Source organism: Leptonotus elevatus, chromosome 4 (genome assembly GCF_054856555.1).
Source record: "Leptonotus elevatus isolate MCC_2025b chromosome 4, RoL_Lele_1.0, whole genome shotgun sequence".
Lineage (NCBI taxonomy): Eukaryota > Metazoa > Chordata > Actinopteri > Syngnathiformes > Syngnathidae > Leptonotus > Leptonotus elevatus.
In genome coordinates, this window is record NC_141242.1 from 875,197 (window position 1) to 900,018 (window position 24,822).

Consider the following 24,822-nt stretch of genomic DNA (forward strand, 5'->3'; position numbering starts at 1 on the left):
AAACAATCTCAGTTGATCGCAGAAGCTGGTGTGCTTTTTGTGGTTGCGTGGAGTCGTGCGCGCGCGCGCGCGCAAGAGGGGGCGGGGCATGCAGGCGCGTCCGCGACTTGCAGATTGACAGAAGGAGAGACGAGAGGAGAAAAGGAAGCGGCTTGCTTGTGTGTGTCCGCAGAGAAGCAGAAAGAAAGTAAGAAAGGAGGAGGAGGAGAAGCAAGAACAGGAACAAGAACAAGAGGAAGAAGATCCCGCATCGCGAGTGGACGCGCAACGAAAGCTCCGAGGTTCCGAGCGTCATGGAGGTTCTGTGAAGGTTCGCTCGACTCGCTCCACTTTGCCGTCCCGGGAAGGAGTCCCCTTGCCCCCCCCCCCCCCTCCATCCAGTCCTCCAGCCGGCAGACATGGACGCCAACGTCGCCAAAGTCGCCAACGTCGCCTGCAGCCTGCGAGCCGCGCTGCACATCATCTTGACCCTGCAACAAGGTCAGACTGCACTTGGTTCAAGTTCGCTCGCCTCGCCTCAACTCACCTCAACTTGACTCTTCAACGCACGACTCACAACTTTTGAATGCAAATCAGCTCAATTTGATTTCAAAAAGCAACGCACCTGAAGCAGGTGCTGAAATTCAAATTCCGCTTAAAGCAGCAAACAATGGTCATGATGACTGCTAAGTCTGAAAAATGGGAGGGGGGGTGGGGGGGGGGTCTCGTCTGTGGCTTGTGCTGGTCAGTTCTAAGCCAAGTGGTTGGTTCTGATCCATTTCTGCTTGTGCTGCGACTTGTTCCAGGACGGGCGGACTTGACTGAAGTGATTGTGTTGTACTTGCAAAAGCGCTTTGGGCCTGAAATGGCAGTTTGGGCCTTTTTGTAAAAGTGGTTCAGCTCCAACTTGTTCTGGCCGAAGTGGTTCTTTTTTTTCTTTTTTGGGTTCAGTGTTTTTGTGCGCACTTCCCAGAGACGCTGGAGGTCTGATTGAACCAAAAGATGGTCCTCGTCCTTTCTATCCATTTGTTTTCATCTTACTGGTTCTGGTTTGTGTTTTTGTGTGTTTGTGGCGCACTTCTAAAGGTGCTTTGGCTTCAAAATGGGATTGTGTTGCTTTCTGAAAGTTTTTGTTGTCATTTAGTTTTTGCTCCAAGTTTTCCTGTCTCGTTTGCGCTGAAGCAGTTGGTGGTCCAAATAGTTTTATTCAAAGTCGAGCTTCTGCAGACTTGCATCCACGTCGTTGTTGTTGTTGTTGTTGTTGTTGTTGCGGCCCACTCAAGCCAATCAAGTGTGTTGACTTCTTCTTTCTCTTTTCACTTTTGCAAGCAATTTGAAACCAAATTGAAAAGTTTCTTCGTTTTTTTTCCAGCTGTTTTTTACCCCCAAGAAAAGTAACATTGGTCTATAACTTAAAAAAAAAAAGCATACAAAAATATAACATAAAAATGAAGCAGGTTTTTACTTCACTTATATGGACATTGTGCTGCTCCTTCTGTTGTGCTCACATCTGCCACCTGGGGGCAGTATAAATCAGACGAACGTGTAGGATGCAGTCAAATTCTGTATTAGGATATTGGAGAGGTGCAAAAATGACTGACGCTATTTGTTAGCCTCTCTTTGGTATTTCTCATGACGTATTAGCATTAAGCTAGCTCGCCTTTTGCTGCTTCACAAGCTTTGTAAAGCGATCGTGATTCCGTGTTGAATCTCCACTTTGTCTCGCTCTCGCTCTCGCTGGCGCGATGCGGCGGCATGCGTGGACGCGTAGCGCGTTGTCGCTAATCTTACGTGTGCGTGTCGGGAGCAGGAGGAGATTAAAACGTCTGCGCCGTGTCGACATGCTGACACACCAGGATGCGGCGCGTGTGCGTGTGCAACGGCCTCGCGTCGAAACGTGACTGACGGGCAATTTCTTTGTCGGCAATCGTGCTCACTCGATTGCGGACGGTAGAAGGAAAAAGTTTGCATTTACGATTCACTTGAATCTTTACTTTGGTAAATGCATGTGTAAAATGTTTTCTTGTATTATTTCAAACAAATCAATTCATCTCATGAGATCAATGAGAGGAAAAACATGTAAAATACAAATTATTTTGTTCAAATAATAAATTACTTTCTAAAACAAATTGATTTTGAGAATGAAAATAGGATTTATTTCTTTTTAATCATTCAACATAATTATTATCATCTAAGCAGTTATGTCATGAAATCATTTCATGTGTAAAATTATTGAGCAATTTTTCAAATGTATATTCAGTTATTTAACGAGATAAAAACAAAACAAAACATTTGAACCCATCAATATTATGAAAATGCATGTCATCGAGTGCAGCAAATACTTTTGCGGTCAGGAATATGTCAGTTTTAATGAGCATGTGGTTGTTGACGCCGGAGCAGAGTCGAAGCGGGGGGGGGGGGGGGGCACTCGGGGTCTGGGCCGCCTCTTTTTTTCAGGAAGATTAAGCCAGAACTTGGCAAAGTGCGTGAAGAAGGCTTTTGTTGGCGCGCCAGCAGCGACTTTGGGTTTGGGGGTTCCGTCGTCGCCGGCGGGTTTGGCACATTTCGCGGCTCGGTTCCCCTCCTTGCGACGCGCCGGCTGCCTTCGCCATCACTGACTCATTCCTTACTCCCATTTTGGACCGACGGACTTGCCGAGATTCCCGCTACAAATGCTGTGATAAAATCATCCAACATCAGCCCTTTTCAAAATGCTTGTAATCAGTCCGAGTTTTGCCAACCAATCATCTTCCGTTCTCATGGGGCTGCACAATAAACCCATTGGACTAAATGCCACGGAGGAGGCGGGACTTCCGACTTGCGCCGCGTCCCAGCACTTGCGCTTCCGCCTTTGCGGCCCTCGGTTGCGCGTTCCGGTCGACGGGTGCGAGCGAGGCTGCGAGCGTGTCGTGTCTGTCTCAGTGTCCGAAGCATTTCAGATTGTCCTCCCGCCGATGAGCGGGGGCGCAGGGGCGGGGGTGCGAGTGTTGGAATGCGGCCAGCAGTGGCCGGAAACAGCGCTAATGTGTAAAACCCGGAAGTCGGAAGTCCGTTGTAATCGCCATCATGACGTTGGCTGCCACCATTAAATGAGCCTGATTGTCAGTGATATCATCCCACCACCAGGGGGCGAAGGCGCGCACGAGGCTCGATGAGGCATCGCAAGCGAGCGCCACTTGCCGTCAACTCGAAGTCATGACGAGACCAAACAAGAAAGTACAGCAAAAATTGGAGATGAGGCGCTCGCGCCTCCAACGGGATCAGCGTCTGTTATCTGGACGACGGCAAACAGGACTATCGCGTATTTATTATGTATTTTTTATTTTAATTGTAAAATAATAAGCCACTCATTCTAAAGTTTCATTTTGCACTGACAGCTGTTTACATATTGTTTGTTGAAAAGTAGCAGTGGTAAAAGCCCAGACGTTTTGTCTTGTAAGATGATTAATAATCGTCATTTACAGTATTAATCGAAAATAATCCTGATTACCATTGTGGCCATTATTATTATTTTTTTGATAGAACAGTAAATGCTGTTCAGTGTTGGAGTCGCTCCTTGCGTCATTTGTCCACTAGATGGAGCTCCAACTGCGTTTAACCCACTGATCTGTATACATAACTGGATAGCCGATAGCCGGCAATCTGTACAGATCAGTGATTCAAACCCGTTTCCATCTTGCGTGACCGCGCGACAGCGTTGATCACGACGGCGGATTATCGTGTCACGTTTTGCCACAGCCGAACCTCCTGAGCATTATTTTGCTTTTCGGCAAAATCTTCCGCTTGTCACCGTCGTCAATGAGTTGAGATGGACAACGGTAGAGAACACGCGTCCTTAAATGCATCGTTGCCCATTCCGCCGTCTGTCCGTCTGTGTTGCCGTCTCACTGCACGTCCCTAATGTCTGACCTTCCGTCCATCCTGTTCGCCATCTTGCCGTCTGTCTGTCTGTTCCTCCGCCCGTCCCGCCGTCCGTCCTGCCGTCCGTCCTGCCGTCCGTCCTGCCGTCCGTCCTGCCGTCCGTCTGTCCCAACGTCCATTCTACCGCTTCCTCGGGCCCGAATGATGCTGTCACGGTGGAGATTTGTTCAGGACGAGTAGCGGAACGAGGGTGCAGGACGGGGGGGGGGGGGGGTTCTCCTAGAAAAGACTGGGTGAGTTTCACGCGGGGGGGGGGGGGTAACCATTTAAGCATGACGGCACCACCATTTGTCCCAAGGATGCCGTCACTGACAAAAAACAAAAAAAACAAACTCAAGTGTTGGTTGCAGCGGGAGGCGGCGGCGCTGGTTCGGGTTAACGGCCTCGTCAAGCGACGTATTCGTTTGTCTGCCCGATCAACCACAAAGACTTTTATTAAATTTTTGGCATTCTCATTTGATTCCGTGCAAGTTAAGAGTCATTATTCAAATACATTCAATCAATCGCGATACGATTTGACTGCTGAATGCAGCGAAACAAAACCAAAGCATCCGATCTGCGTCGGGTTCACGGGCGGAGTCCTTTTCGTGTGTTCGAAATTGAAAGTCACTAACCAGCTAACGACATACACTGACATATTGCGGGGGAAAATAAGGCCAAGTATTGTATTTGGAAAAATGTACGGTTCTAAAAAGAAGACACACAAACGGCAAGAACAGAATTGCAAGGAATTGCTTGACATGAAATCGTACGACGTCATGTTCGTTTCCAGACTGCGATCAGTTTTCAAGTCCAAGCGTGGAGAATTGTTTGCCATCTCGTGCTGAACTCATAAATAATTTGAAATTGAAAAAATGTACGTCAATGTGATACAACATATTTTTTGTGAAATGAAAATGCATGACGTGATATGTTTTAATGCGAACACGTTAAAACGTCAAGCTTGTCATGTGACATTCATCGGGTTAAAAATGTGCAATCGGGTCCAAATGTGAAACTTGACACATGAAATTGTGATCAATGTTCTAAAGCGCCATTTTTCACGTTGCAGCCGCCTGAAATTGTTGAAACTTCAATTTCCGTATGAAGTCAACGTGAGAGCGGAAGAAAATGCCACCTTTTGTCCCGGGAAAGTCGCTCGAAGGCGCCGGTTGGTGAAAGGCAACTTTTGTGCCGTCGTCGTTTCTTCTCTTCGGCTTCTTTTCTGGCGGCTCTTCTTAAACTCTCGTTTTCTTTCCTCGGGCTTTCACGCGTCTTCGTCTTCTCCTTCCGTTGCGGCGTCGTCCCGCCTCGGCCATTCATCTGCGCCCCCCCAACTCGCCCCCCTTCATGTTTTTAATCCTCGTTTGTCTCCCGTGTGAGCGACGAGAGCCGTTGAGAGCTTTTTGCATCTTGTCTTTGCTGGCGTCCTCCTGGCAGGCGGCCATCTTCCCACTCCAAGTCCTCACTGGATGCTGTAATTGATGACAAATTCGTGGGTGGGGGGGGGGGGGCGACAAGGGGTCCTGCAATGTGTCTTTCACAAGAAAAAAGAACACTGTATTGTAAATATTGTCATGAAAACGTCTCGTAATGACATCGTTCAGTAGAACAAAAAAAATGTCCGACGGCATATTTGGGCCACATATAAATGTATTTTTTAGAGGGTGGGGGCATTATTTTGAGGAAATCACAGATTTGCGAGAAAAAAAATGTACGAGAAATACACATAACGTACTACTCGGATGTTTGTGCCAATAGTTTTTGGTCGGGTTTTCAAATAAAATAGACTATAGCTACGCTACGTGTATTTGTTGTAAATTACTGAGTTTTTTTTCTCGCATAATTTGCCACTTCATTTTTTTTTCATTTTTCTCTCTGAATATTAGCCCCCTCCCTCTGAATTTTTAAAATGTTTTTTATATACGTGGCCCTAATATGCCGTCATATAATGAAACCGTTTTTGCTTCTTCTTCTTTTTTTTTTTTTTTTGGCTTCACTTCAATGGACATTGTGTTGTTCCTGCTGGTGTGCATGCCCTGGCCACTTGGGGGCAGTAAAATACAGATAAGGTGTTATAATGACATCATTATAAAACGTGTCAAAATGATGTCTGTAGAAATATGAGTGGAGGAGAATTTCTTCTACCTATACTTCAGTGTGTTTGGGGATGGGGGGGTCGGGGGGCGGGGGGGGGGGGGGGTTGTACAAGTGGAGCCTCCACAGAGAAGCTGGTTGAGAGTCGTTGAAGTTGTTGTCCACTTTTCTTCCTTTTTGAGTGAGCGGTCGCTGGTCGGTCCGAGGGGCCCGGGACGCTCCAAAAGCGGAATGTAATGAGCACACACACACACACGCGCACACGCACACACAAGACTGCGGGCGAGTGGAGGTGCTGACGGCGAGCAGAAAGCGGCCCGCGACATTTACGTTTTACACTCCAGCCGTCATGGTCGCGCTAATCCTCTACTTTGGGTGGCACCGCCCCCCCCCCCCCCCCCAAGAAAATAGCAGCGGATCAACAAAAACAGTTTGGCCCGATAGGCAATTGTTACAACACAATAGTGATTAGCACATGTGCACCGCAGCACATGAAATTAGCTGCGTCTGGCGCTTCTTTTGTGGCGGGCGATGGCGTGCCCGCTGAAATGATGCGAGGGGGGGGGGGGTGCGAGTCTTGGATGCGGTCTGCAGATTTCTCAGCGACAAAAACAGCTTTTTTGTCCAATGGAGGTGGAGGCGCTGCAAAAAGCAGCAAGGGGCGGTCCCGCAAAGCATGCTGGGAAACGTGTCGCCGGTCACGGTCAACGTCGCTTCCCGTGGCGAGGAATCGCAGAAAGCGAATTGCACTTAAGTCCGTCGCACGCGTCGCTTCCACATGTGCAAGACGTTCGGGTTCTTTCAACCACAATTATTAGAATTGACTTTTCTCACGTATGGGAAAACATTTGGTGGGGAAAATGTTCAGAGTGTCCCCGAAAAAAAATCAGAGTAAATGAAATGATATTGGCTTCAGGTTGCAACATCAGATTGATCACAATTACATTTACATGGAAAGGGATTTTAGAAACCAACCCCCTGTTCTTTTTATTATTATTATTTTTATCCATAAAATTCATTTATTATGCTGTCTAAATCTGAAATGTGGAAACCTGCTTTCAAATGCGGCCAAAACCCTCATTTGAAATGTTATCTAAACTTCGTCTCAGCTCTTTTGGAACTCGTTCCAAACGGATCCGAATTCAGACTGACAATTCTGTCAACTGATTTGAAACCGGATTGACACAAATTCAAGTTGATGAAAAGTCCTTTGAAATGCAGCCTAAACCTAAAGTCAACTTTTCAATCTTATTCCAATCCTGATTTACGATAAAGAACGAAGAGGAAAGAGAAAATTCCCTCCGCGCTTCCTCCCTCTTGGAATTTGTTGTGCGCTTCCCAAATTTCTTTCCACTCGGCGTCTTTTTATGGAATTTCCTGGAAAGACGCGGTCTGCTTTGAGCGTTTCCCAGCAGAATCTAATTTCTTCCTCATGAATGTCATCCTGGACAAAAAGTGCAAAGTAAAACATTCAGCTAACATTAAAGTTGACTTGAACATGAAGCGAAGTGTTCGTCCATTTCATGAAAATTGAGTTTGCTGGAAAAGGAATTTTTCTGCTACGACACGAAATTGCTGTTCTCGTTGTTGTTTTTTTAAAAACATACTGTGTACTTTCTGATTTTGTTTATTTATACAATGTATACGCACACTATATAGTGATGCCTAAAACAGAAGTAATGCAAAATGCTTTAGGCAAGCTAACAAAAGTAGCATTGATGTTGCAGTATTACAACCGTTAAAGCAACAAATACAATCCGTACCAAAACAAATGCAGACACGCAATAAGTGTATATTCTTTATCCTGTGCAAAGAACAGTTGGCCATCGCTCGTCACAAGCTGTTTTGATTTCGAATTTTTGCCATGACATTTTCCTGCTCAAAAAAGTCATCAAATGTCGAAAAAGTCACAATGTGAAGGAAAAAGTCCAATAAAAAAGTCCTTTTCTTCCCGCGGCCTCATTTTGTTGCAAGTTGAGTGCAAACTGGTGATGAAAAGGGCACAAAAACACGACAAATGTCCTTGGTGGAGGTCAGTCATCAAAGCGCGAATCTTTTTAGAAAACGATTTCCTCATGAGTACAAACGTTCAAGACGAGCGTGTTTGCTTTGGCGCCGAGAGAACGTCGGCCGCCGTTAACGAGAGCGCGCAAGCGTGTCAAGGTGAGAGAAGGACGACGAGGCGCATCCATCGTCTGCTCAACTCAATCAGGTCGCACCTTCAAATAGTTCAACTTCCCCCAAGGCGCCGCCGCCGCTAAATGTTGCCCGCCGTCGTCTCCACGAGTCCCACAGGAGAAGGAAAAAAAAGGGAAGGAAAGCTGTGGGGAACCTTTTTTTTTTTTTTTTTTTTTTCAACTTTTGCTTCCAATTAAAAACGCACGTTCAAACCAAAAACGGGATCTTCACGTGCTTGTTTGCGTGAGTTGCATCGTTTGTTTGATTGACAGCAGGTTAGGAAACCTTTCAACTCTTTGATTGACAAGACAGAAGGGGCGTGTCCCAATTTGATGAACACCACCCCATTCCTTCCTTCCTTCCTTCTTGACATCCTTCCTTCCTTCCTTCCTTCTTGACTTCCTTCCTTCCTTCCTTCTTGACATCCTTGCTTCCTTCCTTCCTTCTTGACATCCTTCCTTCCTTCCTTCCTTCTTGACTTCCTTCCTTCCTTCCTTCTTGACATCCTTGCTTCCTTCCTTCCTTCTTGACATCCTTCCTTCCTTCCTTCCTTCCTTCCTTCTTGACATCCTTCCTTCCTTCTTGACATCCTTCCTTCCTTCCTTCCTTCTTGACATCCTTGCTTCCTTCCTTCCTTCTTGACATCCTTCCTTCCTTCCTTCTTGACATCCTTGCTTCCTTCCTTCCTTCTTGACATCCTTCCGTCCTTCCTTCTTGACATCCTTCCTTCCTTCCTTCCTTCTTGACATCCTTGCTTCCTTCCTTCCTTCTTGACATCCTTCCTTCCATCCTTCCTTCCTTCTTGACATCCTTCCTTCCATCCTTCCTTCTTGACATCCTTGCTTCCTTCCTTCCTTCTTGACATCCTTGCTTCCTTCCTTCCTTCTTGACATCCTTCCTTCCTTCCTTCCTTCCTTCTTGACATCCTTCCTTCCTTCCTTCCTTCTTGACATCCTTGCTTCCTTCCTTCCTTCTTGACATCCTTGCTTCCTTCCTTCTTGACATCCTTGCTTCCTTCCTTCCTTCTTGACATCCTTCCTTCCTTCCTTCTTGACATCCTTCCTTCCTTCCTTCTTGACATCCTTGCTTCCTTCCTTCCTTCTTGACATCCTTCCTTCCTTCCTTCTTGACATCCTTCCTTCCATCCTTCCTTCTTGACATCCTTGCTTCCTTCCTTCCTTCTTGACATCCTTCCTTCCTTCCTTCCTTCCTTCTTGACATCCTTGCTTCCTTTCCTCCCTTCCTTCCACTTCCCTTCCAACATACGGTTTATCCTACCTTCCTTCCATCTTCTCTTCTTTTTTCCGTCCATCCTGATTGACATCCTGTCTTCTTTGTTTCTTTCTCTCCTTCCTTCCTTTCTTCTATATGTACTGATAAAATCATCTTTTCTTTTTCTTGCCCACTTTCAGTTCCGGGCCGCAACGTAAACATCCCGCCTGTAAACATGGCGAGCGTTTCGAGTTCAAGTACTCGGCGACAATGTAAACACGCCGGGGTCACATGATCAAGCGTCTGATGTCGTCCGCCGGCAAAAAAGCGAATGCATTCACAGTCAAACATTTCAAAATCATCCTCGTCTTAAGTATGTTTTTTGTTGTTGTTGTTAAGACTGATTTAAGTTTTGGACTTCATGCCGGTGAGACGAGTCCTGAAATCTGTGGATGTCCAGCAAAGGTGCTGAAACATCGTTGAGTTAATCCCGTGGAGTGCGTTTTCTTTTCTTCCTCTGAACGGAGAAGACATTCCTGGCGAAATCCTCCTTTTAGGGCATCGGCAGCGCCGGTCTTCATGTCCATTTATAGAGAAGAGACGAGGACGTGTGATCGATGGGTGGCAGCTTTTACGGCGTTTTTTTAGGCTTCTCCGGCGGACGTTTGAATTGCCGGCAGCGGCGAGATGAGCAAGGCTTTGCTTTTGCGTCCCAGGGAGGTCTCGCAGCACAAAAGCAGCGGCGGTGAATCAGCGGCTGGCACAAGCTCGCGTGCAGGCGCCGGCTCTTTTTCTTTCTTGCTTTGGCTTCCGGCTGAAGTTGCGGACGATCTGGATGGCACTTTTTAAGTATTGATCAGACGCCCAAGGCGGGAAGCGTTTGTACACTTGTATTCTAGTCTACTATCAGAGTTGGGAATACGTTGATTTGAAGTTCTGCGCAAGTTTCAAGTCAACTTGAGTCAAACCTACAAACTCAAAAATCTGTCAACAGAACGTTTGGTATCTCAAGTAATGAGCTTTGTTGAAATTCAGCAGCGACTCCAGCAAGGCCTTATTCAATTTGTGCTGTCCACATGCCGATGCGACGGAAACTCATGCATGGCTGCCGATGGAAAAGCTTCCCCTTCCATTTCTTGAATGACGGCGATATCTCATTTCAAATCCACTGCGGTGGTGTTTAGTGGCCAAAAGAGAAGAATTGTGACCGTGACCAAATATTTTGGGGAACTGACGACCACACATGTTACTTCCTGCCTAAAGTGACTGATCAACACTGTAAACAGATTGTTATGACTTGTGACTCAAATTAAGACTTGGCTGGAACTTTGAAATTCAGCCGTAATTCCATTTATTTATCACTTGAGTCTAGCTTGAAATGTCCAAAACTCAAAAAATGACAATCGTCACCTATCACGGCTTCCCCCTGGAGTGCTTTTATTTTATTTTTTATTTCAGTTCAATGTATTCACATCAAATCAAAATGCCCCCGTTTTACATTTATCATGAAGGCAAGCTGAAGCTCCCGATGTTTTCATTTTGTAAACAGGCCGGACTTACTTCTGACTTGCTCATAACTCGATTCGATTTTTTTGCCAGGAATTTGCTTGAAACTTGAACGTTAAGACTTGAGACTTGCTTTCCTTCCGTTTGTGCTACACGCTAACCTCGAGACTTTACGGGTGCATCTGCAGCGTCACGGACCGTCTGCTTTAGGACCCGGACGATGTCCTCGACGTGATCCGCGGGACAAATTGGACTCCTGTCGACTTGAAAGGCCGCAGCGTCGGGTTAGACGTTGGCACAATGGCTGACGGTGCGGCATCAGGTTGCCGGGCTTTGTGTGTGCGAGGACTACAAAGTAAAACTTCACCGCCGGCTATTTGGATCCCCGTCAAGTCCATATGAGCAAAAACATGGTTGCTGGTTCACCATTAAAGACGTGCTTGCTATTTGGTTTCATAGGCTTGATTTGATGAAAGCCTCGTACCCGTGTCCGTCATGAGCTGCTTTTTGTAACCAAATCTTCTGTGTGAATTTGACGGCTTTTATTGTAGAAGCTTTCCACTTCCTGATCTTTTTTGTTTTTTCTTACCAAAAACCTATTTGAAAATCCCATACCGTTCACCTAAACCGAACACCGCCGTCAGGAGACCCGAGGAAGGACCAAAGAAAAGAAAGGAAAGTGAAATCCGGCACCGACCAGACACCACCCACCGGGCCACCAACCCGAGTTCTTCACCAACCCCAGAAACATCAAAATTCCAACAAATCAGGGAGACCTCAACAGACCAAAGGAGTTTTCCACTTCCTGATTTGGTTCCATTGTCCTTTTTGTAAACCAAAGACTTTGTTCGGGATCATCTTTGATGAGTTTTGTGAATTTGAGTATTGCTTTTATTCTGGTTGCTTTCCTCTTCCTGTTTCTGTTCCATCGCTGCCGACTTGACAGAACCCCCAGCCGGCATATGAAGCCTCGTTTTGTAAGCAAAGATTTTTGATTGCCGTCTTGTGCCTGTTTGTGATGATTTGCACTTTGAAGACTGTCATGTTAGCATCTCATGCTAGCTAGCTAGCTAGCCGCTGACTGCTTGGCTGCCTTTTGCTTGTTCCCGCTTGTGTGGGGGTTGCGTTTTTACATGACATTAGCGGTGCTGGATTGTGTGTGCGTAAATCCACTTTCTTGTGGCCAGAACCGAGGATGTGGGGTGTGACGGGGTTTTGTGTGTGTGTGTGTGTGTGTGTGTGTGTGTGTGTGTGTGTGTGTGTGTTTGTGTGTGTGTGGGGGTACATTCTGGAAGAAGAGAGAAAGAGTCCAATGGATTCCGCGCAGTCTGGCCCTGTGAACTTGACTGTGTGAGTGCAGCCGGCCCGTGGAGGTCCCGCCGCCCCCCCCCCCCCGCCGTCGCTGGCTGAATAAGAGGATTAGCCCGCTCCCAGGCCACGTCCCCTTGGACCCCCCCCCACCCCCAATCCTAATGTTGTCAGCGTGGCAAGGGGTCCGCAAAGCCCAATGACATCACGGGTCAAGTCCTGTTGCATTACGCGTCTGTCATGTTGGGACAATATTTGCTGGCATGACCGATTTATGGGATAACCGGCACAGTCGTCAAAACATGCCTCATTCAAATTAAACTGCAATAATAAAGTAACCAGCGGAGGGTGCTGGAACTGCACAAATGGAAAACAAGATGAGCTGCTTTTAATATTGTGACACGATGACGACGATATCAATTAATATCACGATACGCATCCGAATGAACGGGATTTCCGGTCACCTGTGCGCGAAATACGGCCTGTACAGATTTCATTTGGTTTTTGCAAGAACTTTGTTCCAAAACATTCACATTTGAGATTGTTTTTCATGTCGTGCATTGAAAGAGTTGCAGACATGTTTTTGGCAGGAAAAGAAAATAGAAATCAAAGTTCTTTAAGTGTTGAAGGAAGTCGCTCTCGTCGTAGTCTCGGCTTGTGTCGGTCTTGCTCTGGGCTTGGTCTTGGTGAGTTCTGGTCTCGGCTAGCGAGGCCATGAGCACAACGTCGCCGCTCGATCGCGCCTCTGCTAAATAAAAGGAGAGCAAACATGGGAATGGAACAGCGGCAAGTTTTTTGTTTTGACTTAAGAGACGAAGCCGACAAGTTGGCGTCGACCGAAAGCTTCGGCAGGACGGCGGCTCGCGATCATCATCGAATAAAAGTCGTGGCGGCCTGCGATGCGTCAGCGCGGCTTTCCAGGGCCCGCGACCCGCGCGCGCTCGTCGCAGAAATACAAGAAACCCGAGAGTGGCCATCGTTTCCAAGGTGGCTCCGCCCTTCCGTAGACCACCTCGTGCTGCCCGGATCCGAAGGGGACATTTTTAATGGCGTTATTATTTCCGTTTGCTATCATTAAAAACTTTTTTTCTTTTTTTTATAAAGAAAACTTCTTGGCCTTTGTCTTGCAGTAATCAACAATTTGGTGTTGGAGACGCACGACGATGTCAAATGAAAAGTCATCCGATCATTTGCTTTCATTTGTTTCTCTTCCGATCCGTCCGAAATATTTCTTCACGTGAAAACGTGAAAACTGGTCTGTGGCACCAAAACATTGAGGGACTGAAAAAATGAACAATCAACATTGTTGAACATTGACAACAACTTTCTTTACGTTATAGTCAAATACAAAAGAAATCTTTCAATTACCCAACTAACGAAAAGAAATCATTCGCTTTTGCGTAAACATATTTGAACATATAACAAAAGGCGGGAAGTATAATTTTGTATGACTGCGTCCGCAACGTCGTAGAAGAGAAAACATGAAAGCAGCACTTGGGATTTTGATGCGAGCGTTGAATCAAATCAATGGAAAGACATGAAAGTGGCGGGGCCCCCTAGTGGCCTGGCATGCATTTGCAGTGTCTCGCAGCAAACGCAGCAAATGGCGGCTGTGGAGCGGAAATGATTTCTTTCTTTCGAGTTTTATTGCTCGTTGCTGCGGGATGCTAATCCTCGCTCTCCTTCTCCGTCCGGATGCTCGGACGGTGCATCATGGGAAGGCGGCGGGTGGCGCCCTCCCGCCTCGACTTGCTTCCATTTGCTGCTCGGCCATTTGTGAAACAGAAAAGCTCAAAATGGAGTTTTGCTCGGTCGCGGAACAGCGACAACTTCAGTCTCGGCGTGTTTTGTGGCGTGCGAGACGCCGACGACGTCCCGCTTCGCTCGCCTTTTGGCGTCTTCTGCAAGTGACCTCCTTTTGTCTCCCAATCCAACCGGGCTCGTTTTCTAATTAGCCCGGTTTCATTGTCTTTGTCTTCAGGCAAAATAGTTTGACAAGGTTGAGGAACAATTTGGGTGGACTTTTGTCGGAATCGTTTGTCTGACGTTGTCGATGATCCGAGCGACCGCTGGGCGGCCGGTTAAACGTTAAAAAGGGGCGCGCAGGTCAGCGAGGGGTCAGCAAGGCCCGCGTGCACACTGTCAACGATGTCATCCCAAGTTACGGAGCCGTCATCCCAAAAGCGGTCCCGCCGCGGCACGCGCAAGCTGGCCGCAGCTTAATAGGATTGACTTGCACACGCACACGCACACGCACACGCACACACACCATGCGTGTGTGTCATGTGATCCAGTTGACCCCCCCCCCATATTGAGCCAGCAGAGATTTGACTATTTTGCAGCATTAATAGTACTTGGGATACTTTTAGGGAGTATTTTGTAGATGTAAGAATATTAAGGAATATTTCAGAGTATTTGGTTAACTTTTAGGGAACGTTTTTTCAGTTTATTTAAAAGTAATTCGTTTTTTTTTTTATTAACATTTTGCAGATTTGAGAGTATTTGGTTAACTTTTAGGGAACGTTTTTTCAGTTTATTTAAAAGTAATTCGTTTTTTTTTTTATTAACATTTTGCAGATTTGAGAGTATTTGGTTAACTTTTAGGGAACGTTTTTTCAGTTTATTTAAAAGTAATTCGTTTTTTTTTTTATTAACATTTTGCAGATTTGAGAGTATTTGGTTAACTTTTAGGGAACGTTTTTTCAGTTTATTTAAAAGTAATTCGTTTTTTTTTTTATTAACATTTTGCAGATTTCAGAGTATTTGGTTAACTTTTAGGGAACGTTTTTTCAGTTTATTTAAAAGTAATTCGTTTTTTTTTTTATTAACATTTTGCAGATTTCAGAGTATTTGGTTAACTTTTAGGGAACGTTTTTTCAGTTTATTTAAAAGTAATTCGTTTTTTTTTTTATTAACATTTTGCAGATTTGAGAGTATTTGGTTAACTTTTAGGGAACGTTTTTTCAGTTTATTTAAAAGTAATTCGTTTTTTTTTTTATTAACATTTTGCAGATTTGAGAGTATTTGGTTAACTTTTAGGGAACGTTTTTTCAGTTTATTTAAAAGTAATTCGTTTTTTTTTTTATTAACATTTTGCAGATTTGAGAGTATTTGGTTAACTTTTAGGGAACGTTTTTTCAGTTTATTTAAAAGTAATTCGTTTTTTTTTATTAACATTTTGCAGATTTGAGAGTATTTGGTTAACTTATGGAGCGTTTAAGTCGATTTCAAAGTATTTAGGTAACTTTTACGTAGCCATTTTTTGTATTTTGGGAACGTTTTTTTGAGGTTTTTTTGAGGTTTAAGACAATTTTAGAAGATATTTCAGGCACATTAAGAGCATTTAGTTGATTTTTGAATGCATCTCGGAATGTTTAGGGCAGAGGTCGGCAAGTCTTGCGTGTTTTTGATGTCTCCCTCCTCCAACACAGCTGAGAGGCACCAGAAGGTAATGATGATGATTTGAAACACCCGGCTTGGAGGCAGGAGACGCGGAAAACGTGCAGGACTCGACTTTTGTCTATTTGGGAGTCTTTCGGTATTTGTAAACGTCTTTCGGTAACTTCAGAAGTATTTGTGTCGATCCAAGAGCGTTTTGGCAACTTTGCGTAAGAAGACTCGGGATTACGAGGCAACGGAATTCGCATGTTGCTTATTATGGCGCGACTCGAAGCGCCGGATATTTTTGGAGGTGCAAAGTTTGAGACGAGCTGAACTCAACGATGCCGTTGACGTCGTGGTCGCGGTTGGACGTCGTGTGGTGAGGATGCGCGCGCGTGTGTGCGTGACTTTGTTTGTGTTTGTGTGTTGCAGTGGGCGGTTACACGTACAGGAACCAGCGCAAGTTCACCGAGGACATCGACTGGTCGTACGCCGGTAAGTCGCAAGCGGCAACTGGAAATACTTTTCATGACAGTTGCAATTTGTTGAGTTTGAACTTTTGTTGAAGTCGTTTTTTTCAGCAGGTTTTTGTTCCTTTTTCTTTTTTCTGGAAAAGCTTCTCGGTTCGTTGTTATTAGTTTTCGTTTTTGTGGACTATTTGCGTACTAAAGCAGGACTGCAGCTGACTTTTGTTTTAATATTCCATTATTCTGTCAATTTACTTTATTTATGAATTGACAACTCTGATAAAAAAAAATCACATCTATCCCTTTATTTAAAAAATGAAAATGATCATGAATTGAATTATACGAATAAAAAAGCGCTTGATAAAAACCTAAAATAAAGCCGATTGTGAAATAGAACGCAAAGTCCGTCTTCACCCGCGCTCGCACCTCAGCCCACAAAGCCTTGCAAAACTTTGACATTCTTCATTTGGAGTGTACTTTTTCAAATTCACGACCTCCAGCATTTTTGAAGTCCAGTCGCAAAATAAACTATTTCGATAATGACTGAAGTTGATGTCAAACCTTGCTAAGATTTGCTCCCGCGTCCTCCGAGCACGAGAAGCAGATGTTGAAATGAGCGCAGCCGCCTGCTGCTAATTTGCTCCCAGCCGCTAATGACTGCTTGTGACCTGCTTAAACCCCCCCCCCCCCACCCCCACCCGTGACCCAGAAGTCACCCTGACCTGCCCGAGTTGATTGCGCTCCCGAGGCTGCCGATGCCGCAGCCTTCCAAAAGGGCGCCGCCTGCGTCACGTGACCGCCGATGCACCTGCTCGCCAAGATAATTAACGGCGCGGCTGCCGAGCCGACGGGCCGTAAAATGGGGAACATCTGGCCCGTCGGCCGCTTTCACGGCTGCGGAAAAATTTATTTTTATTTTTATTATTTATTACAAACAAATGCAATGACGAGCAGTGCAAAAATGTCAACGTCAACTCCTGACTTAACACTTTATTCTCTTTATTAATCGTTATTCCTTCATATTTGACAACGAGGAGTACCAGCACATTGGGGGGCGGTTTTATCCAGCACAAGTACTGACCTTGTGCCCCGCCCACGTCAGGAACGCTGAACCAGAACAACTGGGCCAAGAAATATCCGGCGTGCAGCAACGCCAAGCAGTCGCCCATCGACGTGGAGGAGAACCTGGCCCAGGTCAAGCTGCAGTACCAGAAGCTGCGATTGGACGGCTGGGAGAAGTTGACGGGCCAGCGCACCACCGTCAAGAACGACGGCAAGACCGGTAATCGCCACGACGATCCTTTCATTTCGGTTCAACAACCAGCCAGAAGCACTTCCAGAGTCGCCAGTTGGCTCAGTTGAGCACGCGTTAGCACGCGTTAGCACGCGTTAGCATGCGTTAGCATGCGTTAGCACGCGTTAGCACGCGTTAGCATCTGCGATGATACTGAGAGGGTTAGCTTAGCTGGGTCCAATTGGAAAGGCCCGGCTAACCCCACATGGCCTGCGTGGCGGCCATGTTGGGAGGAGGGATCATTTTCCCAACAAAGGCAAAGCATGAATTTTGAAATGTCGTCGTTACCTCATCGTTCTCATCTCAATTTTTATGAGGTTTACTTTTGCAACATAATGTGTCGTCATCCCTTGTTTTCAGTTTTCTTTCTGGAATTTGCTGACAGCTTTGCGCCGACTAGCTTAGCATCGCCGTAGGCGCGTAGCCCAAAAGGGGCGTGTCGGGCCTACCTATGTTTATATATATATGACACTGAGGCTAATGGGCAAAACACGTGATCGAGCCGTTGCAGGTGTTAGCTTAGCATCTTAATGTATCGAATGGCAACTGGAGCCAATCGAACGGAAATCGAGCCCGACTTTGATGTTTGCTTAGTTCGGCATTGACTCGCCGCAGCCTAATGGAAAAAATGGATTTGGATGTTAGCTTAGCTTAGCTTAGCTTAGCATTGACTGTCGCGTGCATACGGCAGACTTTGTTTCGAAGCACTCACCTGCCGTCAACCTTTGTGAATTATTGTTCCGCTTTATAGCAAGATTGTCCAGTTTATGTGACACAAAATGTCTATTGTGGTGCGAGAGAAGATTGATTTCATCATTTAAAGTTGTGAGCATGGAAACGTCAACGTTACAAGAATCTTCCTTCCTGCGTCTCGTGTTTCTCATGGAACAGTTTTTTCTTTTCTTTTCTTTTTGGGTTCAGTTTCAAGTCCATTGAGCGGACTGAGCGTCTTTTGTGGCTCGTTTGTCTCGAAGTGGCGTGAAACGCGATAACGTCGATTGTTAAGCAAAAGTGTAGAAACGATGTTAATGATGGCGGACGGCGGTGGTTGCGATGTGATTTTGTAGCGGCGCCGAACGAGGTTTGAAACGAGAGCGAGGTCAAAGCTTGCGTCTTTTCATGCAGGACAAAGAAAAGTTGTCAACGAGACTCAATCAATTTCACACTCGGTCAATATTTGCTTTCAACACACAAACTAGAAAAAAAGGCAGCGGACAAAATGGCTCCGAAAAGGGACTTTCAATATCATCATTATTGAGCTTTTTTTTTTCTCCCTTTTCTGCAATTGGATTTCTTTTTCCATCTCTGCGGGCTTTGTTTGTTCCCGATGTAAACGTCTTGACGCGTTGTGCTCAGTGGCGCTGGACGTGGACGGCGACTTCTACATCAGTGGCGGCGGCCTGGGTTCAAAGTTCAAAGTGGGTCGCATCACCTTCCACTGGGGTCGCTGCAACGCCTCCTCGGAGGGCTCCGAGCACAGCCTGGATGGCGCCAAATACCCCCTGGAGGTGAGAAGGGGAACGACCGAGAATGGGCCCGAAAGGATCCCGGTTCAAATGTTGCCTTTCTTTTCTTTTTCTGCCTCTCAGATGCAGATTTACTGTTTTGAGCCGCAGCGCTTCGACTCCTTCCAGCAAACCGTCAAGGCGGGCGGACGGATCACGGCTCTGGCTGTGCTCGTTGAGGTGTGTGCGCATGCCGCGGACAATCGTTTCAATCAAAAAAAAATAATAATAATAATAATAATAATCTGTAAAATTCAATACTTTGTAGCATTAGGGGGGGAAAATGTCATGTTTTAGCATTTAGCCTACATTTGAGCAATATTTCCGAACGAACTTGCCAAAATGTTGGAACAACTTTGCAGTGTGCGCAAACGAAGCTTGTTTTTGTTGTTTGTTTGTTGCCAAATGCAAAATCCATCCGTTTTCCGAAACACATCACGACGCACGCTGGAGCCTTCAAATGCAAAATGAAATTAAAAAAACAAAAAACAAAAGGTGACTGCAATAAAAATTGCAATTTTCAACTGACATTCATTCTTTTGCGCAGACACAATACCCAAAGAAATACATTTCAAATCAATTCCAATGCTTATGTATAATCATATAAATGGACAAAAATGAAAACATATTTGCTATAAATAGTTGGTTTTATAAATTAGATGTTTTTGTTTTAGAACGTTTTCATTTTTATTATATTTAGTTAGCAAAAATCCATCCATCCATTAACTGGCTTCTTTTTTAAAATTAGAGTTTTCATTGACCGTAGTAACCTCGGTGTGTGCGTGCGTGCGTGCGTGCGTGCGTGCGTGCGTGCGTGCGTGCGTGCGTGCATTTCGGTTTGGGAAACCAATCGAGGTTCCACGTTGACGTGCCTGGCGGAATGCGGTTCTGCCGCTTCCGTGCTCGTTTGTGCTGGATCGGAACGACCCGCTCGACAACGTCGCTACGCAAATAACGGCCTTTCTGTTTTGAACTGGTTCAATAAAAGACATCTTTAAGTCACTCGCCACGCTAAATAAAGTGCGGTCCTTTCTGGACTCGCAGCCGCTACTTTTTTCACTTGCGTTGCTCAAACAAAGGTGCGGCTTTTCCATCAGATCAATTGATTGATCGAGGTATTGCGATGGCAAGAATTCCGAGTAACCCGAACCCGAGTGAGCATATTCGGGTTATTGCGCGTGTTTACAAAAGCAGAATTTTGTCAATATTCTGCTTTTAAAAGGCTTCTTGGCAGCACGTCGACGTCGACGGCGGCGGCGGGAGTCGCGCTTCTCTGCGTGTCTTTGAGATCACTTTCCCCGTCTGTGTGCGGAGCACAATGGCCGCCATTGACATGCAAATGAGCATCTGCGCGCGCTCGGCCCAAGAATGAGCAGCGAGGGGAAGTGGTTTGTGTGCGAGGGTGTCAACTTTGAACTTTGAGCTTTTGGCTCCTGTCGGACGCGTCGTCGGGTTTCTCGGCCGACTTCGCACGACGGCCGAGAAACCCGACGCCGGACACGCCGCCGCCGCCGCCGTTGTTAGCGCAGCAGGGAGCTCGTTGGCGCTCAGTCTTAACAAAGTCGGAAGACATTATCGTTATGGACTGGTCCCCGGGTTGACTGCGATGTTTTGAGCGCCACCAGTGGGCCAAAAACAGAACTACACCAACATGAGGCCATCGTGTCAAGTTCAACACGTTCAACTTAACAAGCGGGTTCAGTTGGCGCTCAACTAAAAAAGACAAAAATGATACAAAAAGGAGCAAATTGGTTCGTCTGGATCCAAGTCTGGGGGCGGCCATTTTGCAACTTGCTGTCAACTGAAGATGACATCTCGGTTGCTCAAGCGACGACCAATCACGGCACACCTGTTTTCTGAATTTGAGCTGAGCTTGATTGTTCCCTGAGCAACGATGATGTCATCTTCAGTCGCCCGCAAGTGGCAAAATGGCCGCCCCCGCAAATGGATACAAACGGGTGGATTTTGCTGTTCATTCATCACAATAGCACATTTCGACTCATTTTGCAGAGAACATATTAGAAAGAACATTTTGGGGTTTGCATGCCCTTTAATTCTGCTTTTAAGTTATATATTTTTTTCATTCATTTATTTTAAAAGAAAACAATTGTCAAAATCATGTTTTTTTATTTAGAATGTTGGGGGGGTCTCATTACTTTATACAATTAAACAGTTTAATATTTCTTCTTGGAAAATGCAACTTTATTCTTATAATTTCATTTTTTACTCATTGTTTAATTTTTAATTCTAATAATAATTTATTGAGAAAATGTGATTTTATTCTCGTTATGGGTCTTGATGGTTGGGATTGAACCTTTAACATCGAAACATACGTGACCTGGACCCGAAGCCAAATGCGGAAGACAAATTTCTAACATTTTAACGTGATGATGTCAAAAAATATTTACACTAAATAAAACATTTGGATTTTCCTTTTTTCCCGCGAGTCTCCTGCAATTCTTGCAGCAAATTGATTGGTTGGCTTCCAGAAGAAGACAAAAACAACAAAACCTCGTCTTGTAATTCTTCAAAGTGTTCGCCGATTCCCATCAAGGCTGCCTGAAGGCTAAAAGTCGTTTTGCAAAGCTGCCAATTCTCCAAACGTTTGCGAACGTGCGAGACGCGTCGAGACCTGCGCTTATTATCCGATGTGTTTTTTTTTCTTTTCTATCCTGCGCAGGTTGCAGTGAGTCACAATCGCTCGGCAGGCGTGAACGAACGTCTGCTTGTGTTCGGCTTGCTTTTTCTTTGTCGGTCGGTCGGTCGGCGGTTGTTGTTGAGTGCGTGGGCGTGGCCCGGGGCCGCGCCGGCGTGCTGCGACCGGCAGAGGCCATGTTGCAACACAACAGCAGCAAAAAGAAATACATCAAAGAGCTCACTTAATAGTTTTGGGGCTTTTGTTCTTGTTCTTGTTGTCCTGGGCAAGCAAACTTTGCAGTTGGCAAGCAGGTTGTGTTTAGGGTGCGTTCAAGACACCTGGCAAGTTGGGAATCGCAAAAATGAAAAACATGAACCTTCATGATTCACTTACAAGTCGAACAGCGATGAGCCAAAGACATGAGATGACGATGGTGAAAGTGGAACCTCGATGAATCGCAACAGAACCTCGATGAAATGAAACAGAACATCCACGACCCAACTAGAACATCGACAAACCGAAATGGAAGCAAAAAGAGCCTCTGTGAAGGTAAAATCGTGCTTGCATCGTTCAAATAGAACCTGTATGACCCAAATAGAACCTCCCTGGCGAGAGCTGAATCTCCACGAACCCAAGTAGAACCTGAACCAGAACTTCTTACGGTCAAAACTGAACTGCTGCCAACTTGATTCAATTAGACAAAGCAGAACATATGTGACCAAAGACAACAAGGTGAGAACAGAACCACTATGAAGCAAAATAGAACCTCTGCAACCAAAACCGGCTCACTGCGAACCAAACAAATCATCCATGAACCAAAATATGGTCGAAGAAGAACCTCTGTGAACTGAAATAGGTTCTTCATGATTCAAAATAAACCACTATGAACATCAGTGAACCGAACCAGAACTTCTATGTGCAAACAGAACCACTACGAAACATCTTCTTCTATGAACTAAAATGAAACAAGCCACAAATTAAAACATCTGCGATCCAAATAAAACCTCTATAATTCAAACCGAACCTCTTTCGGCAACGCAGAACCAAAGAGAACCACCACGCGCGGAAACAGAACTTTTATGGTCTTGCCTTGCCTCGATTCTTGACCCGCACCCTGAATAGAAAATGGTGGCTGATAGCTTGTTAGCAAGGATGCTAACATTTTCGACTGTTTGTTGCCAGGCGAGCTCAGAGGAGGACAACGGCCATTTTGCCGCCATCGTCGACGCCATCAACAGCGTCAGCAGATACGGTACCGCGGCTCGCTCTCTTCATTCAAATCGAATACGAATACATCGCATCACCCGACCACGTAATCCAAATGTGCTCGTGCAGGTAAGAGCGCCCCGGTGGCGCCCTTCGCGCCGCGGGCGCTCCTGCCCAACTCCACCGACAAGTACTTCATCTACAACGGCTCGCTGACCACGCCGCCCTGCAGCGAGACCGTGGAGTGGCTCGTCTTCAAGAACACCGTCTGCATCTCGCCGGATCAGGTGAGAGCCGCCGTGCTAAGCGAGCTAGCTGGGAGTGAAGAGCCGCATGCTAAGCTAGCTAGCTGGGAGTGAAGAGCCGCACGCTAAGCGAGCTAGCTGGGAGTGAAGAGCCGCATGCTAAGCTAGCTAGCTGGGAGTGAAGAGCCGCATGCTAAGCTAGCTAGCTGGGAGTGAAGAGCCGCACGCTAAGCTAGCTAGCTGGGAGTGAAGAGCCGCATGCTAAAGCCGTTTTTATGATCCATGCAAGGGGAGGTGCGCCCGCCAACGTGCGCCCGCCAACGCGCGCCCGCCAACGCGCGCCCGCCAACGCGCGCCCGCCAACGCGCGCCCGCCAATGTGCGCCCGCCAACGCTTTCGAACTTGCATAGGAATGTCCGTAAAGAACGTTTTCATGACACTCAGAGGAGCTCTTGCGACATTCCTGCGTGTGCTGAAGAGGACTGAGAATTAAAAGGGACACTTAAACTCAATAAACAAAAGCGTTAGAAATCAGTCAAATATGTAAAAAAAAAAAAAAAAAAAAACTTTTCTGAAGGATTTAAATGATTACATTTTGTAATCATTAATTGCATGACTTCAATAGTTAACTCACGATTAATCGCACATATTAATACATCTGCTTGAAATGTACAATAAAATACATTTTTTTCAAAGTTTTCATACTCTTGATAACAGAAGTGGGAAAAATGTTAAAGTAATAGAAATATGGCTGCATCCTTTAGTCATTGATAAAGCAATTTCATAAAATGCATTTTTTTTATGTACTGTACTGTAAAAAAACGAGTGCTATTGATTTGTGTTGAGGTCATTTTTGTGCCACTAGATGGCATAATTGCAATTTTTAGATGCATTTTCTTTTCATATTCAGAGCGATCTAATCTTTAACGTGTGAAATTCTGCACATTACTAAAATTGTCAAATACCAGTTGAGCGCAGTCTCCGCAAACGTACGCCTTCTAATTCCTGCTCAGCGCTGACGCGGACGTTTGTGCTGCCTTGCGACGGGAATTGGCCCAGTGCGAGCTTTCCAAGCATGAAAACAAAAGAGCGGCGCCAACGAACGCCCTAATTTTGACACCCCAAATTGAGTGTGTAAGTTTGAACCCACACGCGAAGCACAGCACAGCGACGCTAAACTCGCCACAATCGGCATTCTAGGTTCTCGACGTTCCCCTTCCAAAAGCTCCACCGGCGCCGCCGCGTCCGGGCTCGTCGGCATTCCGACTCGGGGCGGAGCCTTCAACAATGAAGTGTGACATCATCAGCGATGCTGTGAAAACCAACGGCAGTCCAACATTTGAAGCGTTTGCGTTGTGAGGAAGCGCCGGGACGCTCAGCCGGGTCAGCCGGCGGTCCCGTGGCGTTCTGATGTCCGCTGTGTGTTTGCGTGTCGTCCAGCTGGAGGTGTTCTGCGAGGTGATGACGATGCAGCAGGCGGGTTACGTCATGCTGATGGACTACCTGCAGAACAACTACAGGGAACAACAGCGCCGCTTCATGGGTCAGGTCTTCTCCTCCTACACCGGCACCGAGGAGCTCCTCACGCCGGGTACGCCGTGCGTGGAAAAGCCCGCCCTCACAAACACCACATCCAGGATCCAAATACTGCTTACCGCAACAGAACCGTCATGAGGCAAACACAACATACGCTAAATAAAATAGAACCTTCCTTCAGTTAGGCCCTCCGACCAAATAGAATCTCCGGGACCCAAATAGAACCTCTATCGCCTCAACAGAGTATCCTGTGACCCAAACAGAACCTTCATGATCCATATAGAATCTCTCACAAACAGAACATTTATGAACCTCCAAGAAGCTTAAACAGAACCTCATTAACGTCAACAGAACTTTCTGTGAAGACAAC

General features: G+C 46.0%; 1 protein-coding gene across 3 annotated transcripts in view; it reads left to right on the forward strand.

The window, feature by feature from the left end:
- The first annotated feature begins 99 nt into the window (after nucleotides 1–99).
- Nucleotides 100–24,822, forward strand: part of ptprz1a (protein tyrosine phosphatase receptor type Z1a) — a 47,381-nt gene continuing 22,658 nt past the window's right edge. For 2 of the 3 annotated variants that reach the window (XM_086073247.1, XM_086073250.1), the window contains exons 1-8: nucleotides 100–480; nucleotides 15,994–16,056; nucleotides 17,131–17,310; nucleotides 18,679–18,830; nucleotides 18,912–19,007; nucleotides 22,648–22,717; nucleotides 22,801–22,958; nucleotides 24,357–24,507. In XM_086073247.1, coding sequence (XP_085929373.1) covers nucleotides 399–480; nucleotides 15,994–16,056; nucleotides 17,131–17,310; nucleotides 18,679–18,830; nucleotides 18,912–19,007; nucleotides 22,648–22,717; nucleotides 22,801–22,958; nucleotides 24,357–24,507 — 952 coding nt within the window. In that variant the 5' untranslated portion in view covers nucleotides 100–398. The remainder of the gene's footprint in view (nucleotides 481–15,993; nucleotides 16,057–17,130; nucleotides 17,311–18,678; nucleotides 18,831–18,911; nucleotides 19,008–22,647; nucleotides 22,718–22,800; nucleotides 22,959–24,356; nucleotides 24,508–24,822) is intronic. The other variant, XM_086073249.1, reaches the window with a different exon arrangement.